The following is a 17,641-nucleotide window of genomic DNA, read 5'->3' on the forward strand; positions in this document are numbered from 1 at the left end:
GAGGTGACGTTTTAGGTCCTGCCCGCCCTGTTCTTTTGAGCGAATCCCTAGCTCCGGGGGCGGGGGATGATTAAGGACTTGTCTAATGGGAAGACGGCGCGGGGAGCGCTCGCCCAGTTATTGGCCAAGTTAGGTAAACAGAAGGCGGGCCGGGGCGGGGCGTGACGGAGCCCGGGTGGCCCCCGGGAGGGGGCGGAGAGTGAGCGGCGGGCGGCGGCGGCGGCCCGGGAGGCCCCGGAGGCCGCGGTGCGGTCACTGCGAGCCGATCCGAGCCGCGCCGATCGCCATCCGGCCCCGGCCCCCTCGCGCAGTCCTAGCCGGCGGCGCGGCCCGGCGGGCCCGGCGGCGCCGCAGCCCATGGAGCTCGAGAACATCGTAGCGAACACGGTGCTACTCAAGGCCCGGGAAGGTGAGGCTGTCGGGTGCAGAGAAAGCGGGCGCGCGGCCTCCGAGCTCGGCGGGGCGTCTCAGCCGCCCGATCCCTTACGGCAGCTAGCTCCACACCCTGCACCTCTCGCAGACACGAGCCCTTCCGGCCTCTGGTCCTTTTCCTCCGCACCTGCCCTCCGGGAGCCGGAGCCCAGGAAGAGGCGGGGGTCAGGCCGCCGCCCTCGCGGCGGGCAGGGTGGTGGTGGTGGTGAGGGGGTATGAGAAGGAGACAGGAAGGAAGAGGGAAGGGTGGGACCTCAGCCCCGGGAGAGCCTGTCTGAGGCCTCTCCCAGGTGAGAGGTTAAGAAGATGCCTCAGGAAGGGGAAGGGGCAGCCAGCCTACCCCACGTGCCTGGGCCCAGATTCAACCCGGGTTGCGCCCAGCCTGGGCCGGCGCAAAGTTGGTGCAGCGTGAAAGGTTTGGAGAATGAATTAACCGAGGCTCTGCCATAGCAGAGCCCACCCGAGGTGGGGAAACTGCTGGTCATTTATGCTACCCTCATGACTGGCACTTGCTTGGAACTTCTGGACACTGGGGACAGAGGGGAATGGGTCACAGTTTTTGCCCTCAGGACTAGTGGGGCAGATGGGCACAGAAATAACTGGAAGCTGAGTTTTGAAGGAAGGGAGCATGCCAGGCTGGTAGGACTATTAAGTGCAAGGCCTGGCAGAGGGAGCCTGTCTAGTGAACCTGGTGTTACTGAGTGCCTCATGTTACCAGATACCTGCTCTATGAGGGTCCTGGGGATGCATAAGGACCAGACCCCGTCTGCCCCTCACCTGCCATTGTTCACCTCAGTAACATAATCACCGAACACCTACTCTGTACCCTGTCCTGTCCAGGGTGCTGAGGACCAGTAAAGAAGAAGACATTTCTCTTTGAAACTCTAGGGCAGGGAGGTCAGGACTCTTTGCTAGGCTTCCAGGCAGGTAGAGCCATCTGCACTGCCTCTCTAACCTTTTACAAGTGGGAAACTGAGGGTCAGATCGGGAACTAGCCCCCAGGACCCAGCAAGACGGGTTGACTCAGGCCTAGGACACAGCATGTCCCCGGTGCAGCCTGTAGGAAACAGATGCTCTCTGGCACAGCATCTGGTGCCCCCTGCCTGCCCTATGCCTGTTGACCCTGGGGAGGTGCTGCCTGGAAATGGGCATGGCAGGCTGGGTCCTCAGTGCCCAGAGCCTTCTTTATCTCCTGTCCCTTATCGAGTCCTGGGGCTAGGCCTTCCTCCCAGCCTCTGGGGGCATCTGCTGATTCTGTTCTGCCTCGTCATCCAGCCATCCAGGGAGGAGGGGAGGGGAGAGCCTGGCCAGGCCTCCCTCCCTAGGGCTGCAGCCAGTTCAGGCCTCAAGCCTGCTGAGAACACTACCTTGCCTGGCCAGAGAATGTAGGCACCTTCTGACAGGCTTCTTTAGGCCATGGGTGAGGCATAGGAGGTTATGACCAGACTAGGACCAGTTCCTTCACTGGAGAATCCTTACTCCAACCTGGCCCTGGCCCTCCCACCTGGGTGACTCTAGACAAGTCTCCTCTCTCTGAACTTCAGTAACTCTTTTTGTGGCATGGTTGAAGATGGGACATTGAAAACTAAAGGAAATCCCAGTTGTCACTGAGTTCTGAACTCTGGTCTATAGACTGAGTGCATTGGAATCCCTTCATGAGCTGATTGACAGCTGGGGCCTAGGCTTTTGCCAGCTTCCCAAGTGATCTGAGGCCCTGAGTGATTTGGGATTACATGTATTCAGTTGACACCTGATAGATGCCAGGCATGTTTGGGTTTGGAAAAGAGCTTGGCCTGGGGTCCTAGGGAGCTGGGTTCGAATCCTGCTTCTGGGACCTCCAGGCTTTGTAATCTTGGACAAATTGATTCCCCATTTCAGGGCCTCAGCTTTCTCAAAAACTTGAGCCAGGTCTGGCAGAGTTGCTGTGAGGATGAAGTGGGACAGCACTGGGGGTTGTGGACCCTCACTTAATCCTCCTCCCTTTCCCAGACCCCCAGAGACATGGGAAAGGGTCCAGGCTGGGGTGGGGTGGGGAGGAGCCCCACTGACTCTAGTGGCAGTTCCAGGACAGGATATTTGCATGTGACTCTTTGCTGCTGCCTTGATGTGGCTGAGAGGAGGGGGAGGAGGAAGTAACTGGTGAGGGTAGCAGGCGGATGGAGGGTTGGGTGAGGGACTTGCGGGGGTGGGGGAGGAGTTCCCCTTCTGGGGAGGCCTTGCCCTGGGTTGAGGGTGGGGGTCTGTTGCTCACTCACAGTGGAGCAATGACTATTGGGTGTGCTGGGTTCAGGCTGCAGGAGGGCTGCTACCAGGTTTCCCAATGTGGTACCCTGCAACACTTCCTCCTCTAGGCAGCTTAGGTCAGGGAGCCCACTGGAGGACCCAGCCTTGCCCCCTCCCTGGAAGGCGGCGCCTCCTACACCTCTTGCCTTCCACCAGGCTAGATGGAAACAAAGCTGCATAAACCATAGGGGAAACTGAGGCCAGGCAAGGGAAAGTGGTGGCCGGAGGTTGCCACTGACTTTTTGGAGCTGGGACCCACCCCTTGCCACAGCTGTACTGAGTACTGGACACAGACTCTGTTAGTCATCTTCACAATACTTCTGGAGGACCTGAAGTACACATGGAGAAACTGAGGTTCCTAGATAGCAAGTTAGGGGCTTCCCTGGTAGCTCAGCTGGTAAAGAATCTGCCTGCAATGCAGGAGACCTAGGTTTGATTCCTGGGTTGGGAAGATCTCCTGGAGAAGGGAATAGCAACCCACTCCAGTATTCTTGCCTGGAGAATTCCATGGACAGACCACCAGGTCACAAAGAGTCAGACACAACTGAGCGACTAACACACAAGAGAGCAAGTTACAGTCTGAAGCGTAAAGGGGCTATTCAGACCCAAATCTGTAAGATGCCAAGACTCAGGCCCCTCCACCATGTTCAACATCATGACCCACAAGGCCACACCTGTCTAGCTGTCTAGCTCTCTTAACATGTTTTATGTATTTGGCTGCAGTGGGTTTGTTTGTTTTTTTTTATAATATAGGAACCGATATTTCGTGTTAACAGTCCAGATTCCCGGTTGACTTTGAAAAGTCTGAAGAGTTGGCCACACTGAGCCGGCATTCCTGCCTAGTCAGAGGTCAGCTGCGGTTGTGCTGCAGCTGTCTCCGTTTGAGGGGTCCGGTTCCCACACTCCCCACCACTCCCTGTTGTTTCCCATCTGGTCCATATTTACTGCATCTGTCTGATTCTGTAGGCATTTGAGCTGCTGCCCAGCGGCTACAGATGAGGGATCAGCTAGGTAAAATGAGGTGGGTGTCAGGACCAGGGAAGTAGGGGTAAGAATTCTGAGTGCCAGGCCTCCTGCCACCACTTCGTTTGCCTCTGATGCAGGGTCCCGTCATAGAGGCCTGGAGCCTCGCTGGTGACCCAGCTGCCTTCTGCCATCTCTTAGGCATGTCCCACATGTCCCAGGATGTCTCCCTTCTGGGCCTGGACTTAACACAGTTCCCCCCACTATTGTGTCCTTCTCTTCACTTGGGAGGGAAACTCCTCCCTGGTTGGAAGCAGCTGAGGCTTGCTGAAGCTCACTGGAAACCCCACCTCCTCCCCCACCCCGCCCCTGCTGTGGCCTGGCCTCATCCCTTTCTTGGTTCTTCCATCCCTTCTTGGCTCTTCCAGCCCAGGAACCCCTAGCAGGAGGGGCTGGGGCCCGTGTGTGTCCTGAAACCTAGCAAGAGCATGTTGCATGCAGAAGGAAGTCCCAAGGGGCCTCTCAGAGTGGACTGGGCCTAGGCTGGACCCTGAAGGCCTCTGGACCATGCTGAGGGTGGCAGGGAGGCCAGCAATGGCAGGACTCAAGAACTAGCACCTGTTTGCTTCCACAGGTGGCGGCGGGAATCGTAAAGGCAAAAGCAAGAAATGGCGGCAGATGCTACAGTTCCCCCATATCAGCCAGTGTGAAGAGCTGCGGCTCAGCCTCGGTGAGGCTTTGGTTGAGACCATGGGGTGGGGTGGGGTGGGGTGGGGCACAGAGGTGAGAGAGTCCTGGTGTGCCAGGGGAGCCTCCCCTGAGACCTTGCCTTGGGGCAGAGGGTTGTGGGGGTTTCGGGGAGCAGAGAGATGGAGTCTGCACCACCCAGCTGAGTTTCAGTTCCTGGGTCCAGGCTGGGTGGAGGGCAGAGAGCACACAGGACAGCTAGGGGTGGTGGGGGTAGGCGTGGGGAGGAGCCCCAGGTCAGATTTGGGGGCGGTCTGAGGGGAGCTGCAGAAGGGAGGGCCAGGCCTCGGGTGAGCAGGGCTCGGAGGACAGAGCAGAATGTGCAGGGGGGGCTGGAGTCAGCTGACTGTCTGGGGCAGTGGGGGTGGCGGAACCCAGGCCTGTGTGCAGCCCTACCCAGCCTGGCCCTGGGGGCGCCCAACAAAGCCTTGACCAGCAGGGCCCAAGCCCCCTCTGACGGCCTGCACGTGGGCCAGGAGTACACCACGGCTGCAGGAGGCCTAGCCTCGAACTCGCCGGAAGCCACAGCTTCCTCCCACACTTTCGCCAGGCAGGCAGCAGGTGTGGGCTGGGCCAGAGCCGGGCTGGAACCACACAGACCACACCCAGCCCCAACCATGACGTATGTACAAGTAGTGTGAACAGTAAGTCAGCGGCCGGAAGTGAGGACCCTGGCTATGGAGCCACACTCCTGCTCGTGTGACCTTCGGCTAATCACTCAGCCTCCCTGGGCCCTGGAGTCCCAGGGCTACGATGGCAGTAACAGTGGTGTCGGCTCAGTGCTGTGGCAAGGGTTCTAAAGGAGACAGTGGCTGCCATACTGCAGGGCTGGAAGCTGTTGGCGGGGGCTCCGGGCCTGGCGGTGTGGACAGGAGTGCCTTGCCAGCAGGCTCCAAATCCAGGAATCCAGCAGCTCTCACCTCTGCCTGCAGAGCGTGACTACCACAGCCTGTGTGAGCGGCAGCCCATTGGGCGCCTGCTGTTCCGAGAGTTCTGCGCCACGAGGCCTGAGCTGACTCGCTGCATTGCCTTCCTGGATGGGGTGGTGAGTGCGGCCCAGCCCCACACCGAGGGTGGGCAGAGGTCCCGGGCCACATGTGTGTCCCGTCTCCTCAACACCTGTTACTCCATCCAAACCCCAAGCCTTCTCTGCCTCCCCCCCAACCCCTCGCAGGCCGAGTATGAAGTGACCCCTGATGAGAAGCGGAAGGCATGTGGGCTGCGGCTCATGCAGAATTTTCTGAGCCACACGGTGAGTTAGCACATGTGCAGGGACAGAGCTCAGTGATGGTGAGAGGAATGACCACTGCCTGTGCAGAGTGCCCCTGGAGCTACTCCAGGGTCACCAGGCAGCACTGTGGGCAGGGAGCCCAGGAGGGTGGGCCGGGGCACTGGGCCCAGCAGCTCTGCTTCACCATGCCTCAAGGAGAGCTGCAGAAAATTCAGCCACTAAGCAGGCTGTGCACCCCTGGCCACCCAGCACATCTTGGGCAGAGAGCCTGAGATCTCTGCCCTGGGGGTGGGCAGGTCCTACACTGACCTGTCTGTGGCCTGTCGCCAGGGTCCTGACCTCATCCCCGAGGTCCCCCGGCAACTGGTGACGAACTGTGCCCAGCGGCTGGAGGAGGGACCCTGCAAAGACCTCTTCCAGGAGCTTACTCGGTAAGCCTCTCCCTGCCCTCAGGCTGAGAACTGTGTCCTGAGGCGGGGGCTTCTGCACACCCAGAGGGCTATGAACAGTGCAGCAGGTGGTGAGCAAACTCAATCTCTCAGCCCAGCATTGCCCCTGCTCTGTGACCCTGATCAGGTTGCCTCCCCTCTCTGTAGCATCCTAGGCTTTAGCATCGGATATCCGTCTCCCCTGCAGGTAGGCTAGCAGGAGGGTTGGCCAAGGATTCTGCCTTTCAGGCTGAGCATACACATAACAGGGGGCCTGGCCCATTGAGGGGAGAATGGGGGGTGTCAGGTGCTGACCAGAGGCTGGGCCTTCTCGACAGGTTGACCCACGAGTACCTGAGTGTGGCCCCTTTTGCCGACTACCTCGACAGCATCTACTTCAACCGTTTTCTGCAGTGGAAGTGGCTGGAAAGGTGAGCTCCTTGAAGGCTGGCCCCACGTGGGCTGGGTTGAAGGGGTTCTCATGGGTCTCAGGCTCCTGCTCAGCTAGTGTTTGCTTCCCAACCCCTTGTCCACAGGCAGCCAGTGACCAAAAATACCTTCAGGCAGTACCGAGTCCTGGGCAAAGGCGGCTTTGGGGAGGTGAGTGGCCAGGCCAGAGCCCAGCAGAGTGCAGAGATGGGGTAGAGGGGACCCTGACTATCCCCTAACCCTCTCTGAGCCCGTAACCCCCAGAAAGGCCACAGCTGGTCCCCATTTGCCCCTTCTATCCTGGCTACAGGTATGCGCCTGCCAGGTGCGGGCCACAGGCAAGATGTACGCCTGCAAGAAGCTGGAGAAGAAGCGGATCAAGAAGCGGAAAGGAGAAGCCATGGCACTCAATGAGAAGCAGATCCTGGAGAAAGTGAACAGTAGGTTTGTAGTAAGTACAGACAGGAGACCCCTCCTTTCCCCCGCGGCCACACTGGCCCTCCCCACTCACTGGACTAAGACCTCTTCCCTCCCTGACCCGCCCCCTCCAGGCACCGCTACCTCTCCTGCCCTCAGAGATGCCTGGGAGGGGTGGGTTTGGGATGTTGACACCTGGCCTGGGAAGCAGGATGGCCCCAGGGAGTGGCACTAAGAATAGCATTTGGGTGGCTGGCGCTAGCCCCGCCACCAGGCATCCCCCGGCCTCTGCTTCAGGGCTCATGTCCCCTTGGTCACAGGTGAGCTTGGCCTATGCCTATGAGACCAAGGACGCACTCTGCCTGGTGCTGACGCTGATGAACGGAGGTGACCTCAAGTTCCACATCTACCACATGGGCCAGGCTGGCTTCCCTGAGGCTCGGGCTGTCTTCTACGCGGCAGAGATCTGCTGTGGCCTGGAGGACCTGCACCGGGAACGTATTGTGTACAGGTGCAGGGGCATGGCCCTCCCGGCCAGGGGCCGCAGCTAGGCTGGGGTAGAGGCTGCAGAGGGATGTTGGTGTGCTGGCACTGTTGTGGGCACAAGTCTGTCGGACCTTGGCTCGGGCTCTACACTCACCCACGCTCACTAGGCTACTAGGCTCAGCATGGCTCAGAACCCAGGCTCTGGGGTCTGGTTAACTCATGTGTGAATCCCGGCACTGTCACCCCTATGTGGCCTTGGCCAGTCAACTCCCTGCTCACAACACCATTTTTTTTTCCTGGGAAGCAAAGATTCTAATTCCCTGCTTTGCAGCTTGTAGAGAATGAATGAGATAATGCTGGAAAGTACACAGAACTCGGCAGTGGGGAGCTCTGCTTAGTACTATTACTAGTAATGATTTCAGGCTTCCCTGGTAGCTCATCTGGTAAAGAATCTGCCTGCAATGTGGGAGACCTGGGTTCGATCCCTGAGTTGGGAAGATCCCCTGGAGGAGGGCATGGCAACCCACTGCAGTATTCTTGTCTGGAGAATCCCATGGACAGAGGAGCCTGGCGGGCTATAGTCCATGGGGTTGCAAAGAGTCAGACACGACTGAGTGACTAATCACAGCAGGAGTGGGTGGCCCCGTTGGCTGTCCGGCCTGCTGAGCAGCATCTGACCCTGCCGTTCTCTCGTTACAGGGACCTAAAGCCAGAGAACATCCTACTAGATGACCATGGTGGGTGAGGGGCCCCTAGGGGAGGGGGAAGGATGGGAAAGGTGTGCCCATCTGCCTAATGGGCCTCCCTGCTTCTCCACCCACATTCAGGTCACATCCGCATCTCTGACCTGGGGCTGGCTGTGCATGTACCCGAAGGCCAGACGATCAAAGGCCGTGTGGGCACCGTGGGCTACATGGGTGAGTCCGCCTTCCCCCGACCCACCAGCCTTCTGTCACCTCTTGCTGTCATGTGTCCAGTCCCACCACTTCTGTTGGGAAATCTCCTGTGCCTCACGGAACAGAAAGAGCTGATGTTCCTCTTTTATAGATGAGGAGACCAAGACTCAGCCAGGGCCCCACACACTGTGAATCCACAGCGTTCACTCACTTGCATAGTCATTGAGCCCCTCCTACTGACTGGGCCTGAAGGCGGCTACCAGTGAAAGACAAGGGCCTCACACCCATCTTCCAAAGCCCTGGTCCTCCACTGCCCCAGCCTGCCCATGCTAGGAATGGGAGTGCCCATCTATGGTAGGAGCCATGATGAGGCCCCGAATTCCCCTTGAGAGCACATGACTCAGTAGGCAGAGCTCCAGCTATGCGCTCCACCATCTCCTCATTATGTGTCCAAGGGCCAGACATTCTGCATCTCTCAGCCTCACTTTCCCTGACTGAAGCCTGCTCCCCAGGTTACCTTGAAGATGAAAAGAGGCAGTAGAGGCAAAACCCCCCACCTGCCCGCTCTAGCAGGCAGTAGACACCCAGCAAATGAGTTGCCATCTTCTTTCCTCTCTTTGACATTGAAGCTAGAGGTTGCAAACTGGTAGCCACACTGGGTCTAATTTGGCCTCCATCTGTGTTTAAATCAAATCGTTTTTTAAATAATTTGAAGTGGTCACCAGCATTTGATAACCCAGACAGCTTCACGTTAAAAATGTGATTTCTGACTTCTCTTGAAAGATCAGAAGGCCTGACCCCTCACCCCCACCCCACCCTGCAGGGCCATATCAACTCCTTCTGGTGGGCTGTGAGCTTCCCTACTCCCTGTGGGCCCCACCAGGCTGCTGATGGTGCCTGCCTGGCACTGGCTGGTGCCAGTGGGTGTTTGAATTGATCCCTGGCCTTGACTTGACGTTCGAGCTGGGCATTCCCAGGGCCCCAGGGCTCAATTCTGCCTCCCGCCCAGTCTTAATTCCTGCTGTCCCTCCCAGCCCCAGAGGTGGTAAAGAACGAACGGTACACCTTTAGCCCAGACTGGTGGGCACTCGGCTGCCTCCTGTATGAGATGATCGCAGGCCAGTCGCCCTTCCAGCAGAGGAAAAAGAAGATCAAGCGGGAGGAAGTGGAGCGGCTGGTGAAGGAGGTGGCCGAGGAGTACTCCGAGCACTTCTCCCCACAGGCCCGCTCACTCTGCTCTCAGGTACGGCTGCCAGCAGGAGGCCCACCCAGCCGGGGCTGGGGCTGGGGCTACCTCTCCCAAGGATACCCTAACCGCCCCTGCCCTGCTGCAGCTCCTCTGCAAGGACCCCTCCGAACGCCTGGGGTGTGGTGGGGGCGGCGCCCAAGAGGTGAAGGAGCACCCCCTCTTCAAGAAGCTGAACTTCAAGCGGCTGGGAGCTGGCATGCTGGAACCACCCTTCAAGCCTGATGTGAGTGCCACCCACTCCTGCTGAAGGCAGGGCCAAGCCCAAGTGGAGCTGGGGGCTCTTGGAGCATTGATTGGGACCTGCTCAGGGCAAGCATTAGAAAACTCAAGTGGGTTAACCAACCAAACAATTCACCAGGTTCCTAAAAATGAAAGGCCCCAGAATAGGCCTGGCTTTTGGCACACTGGATCCGGGGCTCCAGCAGTACTGTAGGAATTCTGTCTTCCTCTTCCTCCCCACTACCAGCTGTGTGCAGGCTTCCCTCTTGGGCAGCTGTCCTCAGGGTATCAGGCCTTCATCCTAATAACTCAGCCACCCTGGTAGACAGAGAGTGCCTCTTTGCTCATTGCCTGATTACTCGGAGGCCCCTCAGCAGCCACATCAGGACCACGTGCCCACCCGAGCCACTCAAGTGGGGAGGATTGGTCTCCCAAAGGGAAACCAAGATTCCTTGCCAGCAGGAGGAAGGGCCAGTGGACTGGCAAAACATCCACTGCCCCCTATACCTGGCAACGCTGACCTCCCATCTGTGAGCAGCACACTCCCCTCTGAATAGTCCCACTCACTTACTGAGCTTCTCAGTGGGTCAGGCATCTGCTGGCAGAAACATCCTAGAGTCATCAGATTCTCAGTGGGAGAAGTCCAGCTCAAACTTAGGCCCAACATGGAGCTTTTTGGTTCATTTGGCCAGGAAGTCCCAAAGTAGGACCAGCGTCAGTGTTTTACACTGTGTTGCCAGGACTCCACCTCTTGTCACTGCTTGTCACCTGTTGACTGTTCTCCCACTGAATTCAAGCTTCTCTGCATAAGATCATAGGCGAGGTTCTGATTGGCCAAGATTAGGTCATGTGCTTGCCCTCGCCTCATGTGTAAGAGGACTGAGTCCTGTGATTGACACTTCACCAGGAACACAGGGAAAGAAGGAAGGTGATGATGGGCAGGCCAGATTGGTGGCCGTCAATCATGCATGTGATTGTTTACACATTCAACAAAATATCTGAGTGCCAGTATGTGCTAGATCTCAGAATTCATAGGGTCAGTAGGACCCAGTCCTACCTTCATGGTCTAGTGGGAAGACATAGAAAAATAAACCAATAAATGAATAAGGAGTGGTGGAGAGGTGGGAGTATTTTTGGACAGGATGGCCTCTGAATAGCTGATGGATAAGTATCAGTAGAAACCTAAAATATGTGAAGGAGAAAGTTGTGCCAGGATTTGGGGCATGAGCATTCCAGGGAAAAGGAGCAGCCAGGCATTGAGGTCCTAGTCCAGGGACCAACCTTGAGAGGTAGAGCAGCAGTGGAGGCCAGTGTGGCTGGAGTGAGTGTGGGCAGGGAAAGAGGGAATGTGGAGCAGGAGTGTTGAGGGGTGGGGACGGATGGTGGGGCCATAGAGCTGGGAAGTGGGAGTGGGAGGCCCCTGCCTCCATAGGACTGCATATTGTAGGTGGGGCTCACCAGCGCTCAGAGGTGTTTGCCTTGCCATCAGCAGCTGAACTGCAAGCCTGACTTCTGCAGCCTGCCTTAGAGCTGGCTGTCCCACTCAACTTTACTCCAGCTTCCCTGCACATCTTCTCAGTTAATCTTGAAAATCTGCCCTGGAGTTGAACGTTTTTAGAAGCAGATGAAAAGTGTGCTTGATGGTGATACAGTTTTTAACAGCTTTATTGAGTTCACATACCATACAACTCACTTCTTTTAAGCATATAATTAAATGACTTTTAGCATAAAGATACAACCATCACCAAAATCAATTTTAGAACATTTTCATCACCCCTCCCCCCCAAATACCCCATACTCATTAGCAGTCATTCCTCATTCCCCTTCCCTTTGGCAGCCACTAATCTACTTTATATCTCTCTATATTTGCCTGTTCTGGACATTTCATGTTAACGGGATTATATAATATGTGGTGCTTTGTGACTGGCTTCTTGCAGTTTGCATGATGTTTTCCAGGTTCACCCGTGTTGTAGTTCTTACTGGTCCTGCATTCCTTTTTTTATGACTGAATAATATTCCATTCTATGAATATTGCACCTTCTGTTTATTCATCCATCAATGGACATTAGGGTTGTTTTCATTATGGGGCTATGATGAATAATGCTGTTTTGAACATTCACATACAAGTTTTTGTGGGGACATATGTTTTCATTTCTCTGGGACATATACCTAGGAGTTGAATGCTGGCTCGTATGGTAACATGTTTAACCTTTGGGAGAACTGCTGACTTTTCTGAAAAGCAGCTGTATGATTTTACATGATAATGTTTTGACATCCTTAACAGTAGGATTTAGAAAACAATGTAAAGATGAAAAAAGAAGTGGCCTTCTGGAGTGAGGTGGGCTCCTGGCAGGGGGCTGGGGGCACAGGGACTGTTGGCTGTGAAGCAGAAGGAGATGGAGTATGCCATTGGACATCCCAGGATAGAGGGACCCATTAGCTCCAAGCCCTGCATGGGGTGTCCAGCTGAAGAGGCCAGCTGAGATTCAGCCTGCTCTCCGCTTACCAGTTGCCCCCCGACAGCTGTGTACAGGCAGGGGTGGGGGCTCCCTATTATTGATTCCATATGGCACTGTGGGGACTGATGGACTGTCATGGGTCAGCTATGCAGCCTCATCAGTCCGTGAGCAATGAGGGGTAATAATCCCCAGTTTAGAGGGAAACTTGGGCCTCAGAAGGGACTGTCATGCTCAGGAAGTGCATGGGGCACTTTTGTTTTTGAAGTAAAGTTGATTTACAGTATTGTGTGTTAGTTTCTGCTGTACAGCAAGGTGATTCAGATAAGATATATGTATGTGTTTATGTACATGTGTATACATACTTTTTTCAGATTCTTTCCATTGTAGTTTATTACAAGGTATTGAATATAGCTCCTCACACTATATAGTATGACTGTGTTGTTTATTTATGTGATATATAGTCACGTGTATCTGCTAAACCCAAACTCCTTATTTATCCTCTCCCCTTCCTCTTTGGTAACTGTAAGTTTGTTTTCGATGTCTGTGAGTCTGTTTCTGTTTTGTAAATTAAGTTCATTTGAATCTATTTTTCTAGATTCCACATGTGATGTCACTATATTTGTCTTTGTATGACTTACTTCACTTAGTATGATGATCTGTAGGTCCATCAATGTTGCTTCAAATGGCATTATTTCATTCTTTTTATAGCTGAGTAATATTCCATTACACACACACACACACACACACACACACACACACCAAACATACCACATCTTCTTTATCCATTCATCTATGGATGGACATTTAGACTGTGTCCATATGTTATCTACTGTAAATAGTGCTGCTGTGAACACTGGGGGCACCAGGAAGATGCAAGGGTCAGGGCACACCCAGCCCCAGCTCAGGGCTGAGTTGGTCTCCTGTGGGGTCTTCCTGTCTGACCACTGCCTCTGTTCCCCCAGCCCCAGGCCATTTACTGCAAAGATGTTCTGGACATTGAACAGTTCTCCACAGTTAAGGGTGTGGAGCTAGAGCCCACTGACCAGGACTTCTACCAGAAGTTTGCCACAGGCAGTGTGCCCATCCCCTGGCAGAACGAGGTGGGGTCCTGCCCGGCTGGTGGGGGGCGTCACGGGGTGGGGGGTGACCTCGGGCAGCGCTCACAGCTGCCTGTTCTGTGGCAGATGGTGGAGACCGAGTGCTTCCAGGAGCTGAACGTCTTCGGGCTGGATGGCTCAGTTCCCCCAGACCTGGACTGGAAGGGCCAGCCACCAGCACCCCCCAAAAAGGGACTGCTGCAGAGACTCTTCAGTCGCCAGGTAATTCCCAGCAGTGTCCTACCTTGGCCCCTAGCCCAGCTCCTGGGGACGGCGGATGGGAGGCAGAGCTGGTGCCCGTATGCGGGGGAGTGGGCATCCTCTGGTCGTGTTAGCGGTGCCCAGGGTCTCTGGCCTCATTCCCGCCTGTCCCCCACCCCTGGCTGGGCTCATGGCCTCTTTTCTCTTTCCAGAGGTGAGCAGTGTGGGCTTCCCGTGGGTTGGCCTTGCTGCCCAGCCCCGGGGAGCCACAGGCAGCCCTTCCATGGCAGAGGCAAGATGTGGGCGAAAGAAGTCTGGTGCCCGCTCCCTACCCACCTTTCCTCTCCCACTTCCCCTTCCCCTGCCGTGCCCTGCACCTGGCACCTGCAAGCAGCAAGCCTTGCTTAGCCGTCTTGTCTCCCCATGCAGTGCATCCACCAGTCCCAGAATAGAGGGCCCTGGCAGAGCCTGGGATCCACCTGGTCCCTCTTAACTTCAGCCTATTGCCAGCAGCCTCTGCACTGGTATCCACACGTGTCTGGCCTGAGCTGCTGCTCTGGGCCCCTCGTGGGGAACCCCCTCCATGGAGCACAGCCCTGGTCAGCTCCTGGTCGGCCCTGGCACGGCCGGGCCAGGTGAAGGCTCTGGTGGCTAACTGCACACGCTCTGCCTCTCTCCCTCCGTGTCTCCCCTGCCCTGCAGGACTGCTGTGGAAACTGCAGCGACAGTGAGGAAGAGCTTCCCGCCCGCCTCGAGCTCCCCACCCGCCTCTAGCCCCCAGCCTGAGGCCCCCCCGGGTGGTTGGCGGTAGCAGCTACTGCGAACGCTGTTTACAGTTTTGCACAGTGGTCTTCCCCATTGTCCACTCAAGTCGTGGCCTGGGAGACACAGCCGGAGCTGTCCCCAGTGCCCTCTGCCCCGGAGCCCCTGGTCTGGCTGAGTGGTCAAGGCCTGGGCTGTCCCCTGGGACAAAGGTGCGTCCCTTCAGCTCTTGTCTGTGGAGCTTGGGGCTTTCTGTATTTATGTCTTTGTATGAATGTATATAGCAACCAGAGCATTCTTAAGACTCACTCTGGAGCCGGCAGAGGGGCTGCTGCCGCACACTCCAGGCACCTCAGGCCCGGCTTGGATGGGCAAAGTTGGGCCAGGCCAGGCCCCTGGGCCCTCAGCACTGTGCTTGCCACCGCCGACCTCCGAGTGAGACTCGTGCCTGCCGCTGCCGCCCTGGGTTTAGGCCACCACCTCTGGGGCCCAATACTGTCCCTTCTCAGCGCCTGTCAGAGCTGGATCTGGGACCACTGGGTCCCCTAGGCCTGTGCCAAAGTGTGACCAGAGACTGGGCTGCCCCTGGGATCCCTCAGTCCACTGCCCAGGCTGTCCTAGACGGGTCTGCCTCTGCCTTCCAGCTCCCAGGACACCTCGTCCCTTGTGCTGGGCCCTGTCCTGGAGTCACCTCTTGCAGAACACCCCAGCCCAGGCCATAGGAAGGGAAGGGGTGGGGGTGTCACTGACCAACCCTCAAACATTCCAGACTCCCCTCAAAACAGACACATGTGCCCAGCAATAATCCGCCCCTCCCTGTGTGTGTGTGTTTGTGTGAGTGAGAGAGAGAGAAAGAAGGGGGCAGGCTGAGGCTGTGTGCCTGCATCCCAGCCCCAGCCCTTCCCAGACTGATGGCCCTCTTGGTCACAGTGTTAACGGTAGAGTGGGATACAGGGCCCCAGTTTTTCCATATTTAAGGCCGATTTTTATTACTCATTTTGTCCAATGTAAGCTGCCACGTGTCTCTGTGTGAATACAGTCTGAGCACAAACCTGGCTAGCTGCCCCTGCCTGCCTCTTTCTTGGCCCTGGTGGTCCAGGGATCTCCTTGCTTCCCTGGCCCTGCTGGAAGTGGGAAGGGGTTGGAAGTGGGGCTGGTGGAGGCTGCCCTGCCACCAAGGCCTAAGGGCCTCAGGACTGATCTTGGGGTAACCTCTCCAAGCTCTGGTGGCCTTTGGGCCCCACCAGTTTCCTCAATGGAATGAGGCCTGAGGGAAGATGCCTTGGGTCCCCACTAGGGTATGGGTCTGACTCCGCCTGTGCTGAAGAGGCTTAGCTGGCAGTATCCTCCAAGACCAAGGCGGCCTGGCCACCAGTTGTGGAGCCACCTGTGGAGTAGGGTGGGAGCTCCTGTTGGGAACACCTGCTCAGTCGGTCTTGTCTGGACACCTGCTCCATGATTTGCCCAGGGCCTGTACACATGTATTAGAGCCATTCCTCTGCTCTCCTTCTGAAGCAGGAAATGTGGCCGGGCAGAAATGCACACTGGTGATGCTGCGAGTCAGGTCATGGCAGAGGCAGGTGCGGACCAGCCACATGGGCATCAGGGAGAATTCTCTGAAGGTAGCAGTTGAGCTGGGCCTAGAAGGAGACCTGCGCAGAGAGGGGAGTGACAGCCTATTGACCACAAGTCTGTCCCAGGCTACATAAACCTGTTCCTGCAGCCTCCAAATGACTCCAGCCCCTGCTATAACCACCTATAATGGTCTGTTCCTGGCCTTTGGGCCAGGCATCCAGTGCCACAGAGGCCACATGAACTTTGCGGTTGGACAGCTCTGGGTTCAAGTCCCAGCCTGGCCACTTGTCAAGCTGCATATGCGTAGACCCTACCCTTGTCTGGAAAGAGGGATGTGATTTCCCATTGCCTCACAGCATCTATGAGAATTCACTTAGATAGCCAGTCACCCTCCTGAGCCCTTGGGTCACTGGCAGCCCAGCTCTTGATGGCGTGTGCGGTATGCACTGCTGCTTCTGTTGATTTGAGGGGAATGGGGTAGGGAGAGGGCTTTGCCTAGGTCTTCCAGCTGGTGAGTGGCCATTGCAGGGTTGAGAGGAAGCCAATTGAAGATTAAGAAACTGGAGGTGAGAGGTAGGGGCCTGAGGCACAGCAAATTCTGTTGTGGGGGTTGAGGAGGGGGTAGCTAGGTATTAGTGTACAGAGGCCGCAGCCCAGCTCTGGGCAGGTATGTGAGAGTGAATGAATGCCAGGTAGACGGATAGGTCCATACCTCCTGATGGCACTAGTGGTAAGGAATCTGCCTGCCAACGCAGGAGATGCTGGTTCGATCCCTGGGTCAGGAAGATCCCCTGGAGAAGAGAATGGCAACCCACTCCAGTATTCTTGCCTGGGAAATCCCATGGACAGAGGAGCCGGAAGCGCTACGGTCCAAGGGGTCATAAAGAGTCAGACACAACTGAGTATGCACGCATGCAAACCTCCCACCAGACTTCCCCTTAGGCTAGGTAGGCACCCAGGGAAATTCTTGGCAAAGGTTCAACCCACCTTAAAGTTCTTACCACAGTGGATCCTTGGCAGAGGAAACTTCCAGAATTCACTTACTAACAAGTCTTCCCCAAGTTCACCTCCTCCCCATCCAGCTCTGTGATCAGAGCTGGGAACCCAGATGGAGATGAGGGGCCCCCCTGCCAGCTTGGAGCTGTCTGGTAGGCAAGCAGACGTGGGAACAGTGGGACCCAGTGTGATCAGTACTGTAGCAGAGATGATTCTAGAAGGGCTGGGGCTGGGGCTGTCACAGGGCTGAGACTGGGGGCCAACACAAAGCAAGGGAGGAGGCCCCTTGTCACAAAGTTGTCCAGTTGGGACCCTCCAGGATACAGAATCAGATGTTCCCGGAAAAGGAGTCAGATGGGTGATCTAGAGCCTCTAGTGGGGCAGTGGCTGGAGCCAAGATCAAGGAGACTGCCATGCTGGGTTTTGAAAGCTGTGTTAGGATGTGGGGTCTCATCTGGAAGGTGGGGGCAGTCCTGAAGGGTTTTAAGTGGTTGTGTTAGGGTCTCTGCCTAACACATACAAAAGCACCCCATGTTTCCTTTGGGCAAACTCGCCTTAGTCTTCATGGTTCAGATGGGACTGGGCTGGCACTTGCTGTATACACATACACTTAGAGCATGTGACCCAGGGGGCACTGTCAGGGATCTTTGGTTGCAAGTGACAGCTGTCCTGTAGCTAACTTAGAACGTGTTAAAATGACATGGAGGAGCTGAGAGAACCAGGACTTAGGCAGCTCATCAGGCAGCACAACCCCCAGGAGCAAGACGCTAC

At 56.3% G+C, this 17,641-nt stretch overlaps 1 protein-coding gene and 1 long non-coding RNA gene across 20 annotated transcripts in view; one reads left to right on the forward strand and one right to left on the reverse strand.

Annotated features, from left to right (window-relative positions):
• Nucleotides 1–197: 197 nt before the first annotated feature.
• On the forward strand, nt 198–15,354 carry GRK6 (G protein-coupled receptor kinase 6). Of its 18 annotated transcripts, XM_081501985.1 has the most exons (17): nt 198–409; nt 4,313–4,408; nt 5,358–5,470; nt 5,600–5,677; nt 5,987–6,087; nt 6,423–6,515; nt 6,621–6,684; nt 6,824–6,964; nt 7,251–7,441; nt 8,116–8,153; nt 8,244–8,333; nt 9,347–9,555; nt 9,647–9,784; nt 13,202–13,339; nt 13,424–13,558; nt 13,672–13,673; nt 14,240–15,354. In XM_081501985.1, the coding sequence occupies exons 1-17, from the start codon at nt 358–360 to the stop codon at nt 14,346–14,348; spliced, it is 1,788 nt and encodes a 595-aa protein (XP_081358111.1). In that variant the 5' UTR covers nt 198–357; the 3' UTR covers nt 14,349–15,354. The 18 variants fall into 18 exon arrangements, with proteins under 18 accessions (XP_081358111.1, XP_081358122.1, XP_081358124.1 ...); XM_081501996.1 differs by lacking the exon at nt 13,672–13,673 and having other exon boundaries at nt 5,252–5,470; nt 6,589–6,684; XM_081501998.1 differs by lacking the exon at nt 13,672–13,673 and having other exon boundaries at nt 5,252–5,470; nt 6,593–6,684.
• The window catches only part of LOC145510543 (uncharacterized), a 6,011-nt gene continuing 3,631 nt past the window's right edge, over nt 15,262–17,641 (reverse strand). The window contains exons 4-5 of one of the 2 annotated variants that reach the window (XR_014057100.1): nt 16,587–16,665; nt 15,262–15,951 (exon numbers count right to left, since the gene is read on the reverse strand). This is a non-coding gene — a long non-coding RNA (uncharacterized LOC145510543). The remainder of the gene's footprint in view (nt 15,952–16,586; nt 16,666–17,641) is intronic. The other variant, XR_014057099.1, reaches the window with a different exon arrangement.

The sequence above is a fragment of the Giraffa tippelskirchi genome, chromosome 6, assembly GCF_054371585.1.
Source record: "Giraffa tippelskirchi isolate mGirTip1 chromosome 6, T2T-mGirTip1v1.2.pri, whole genome shotgun sequence".
NCBI classification, from domain to species: Eukaryota; Metazoa; Chordata; class Mammalia; order Artiodactyla; family Giraffidae; genus Giraffa; species Giraffa tippelskirchi.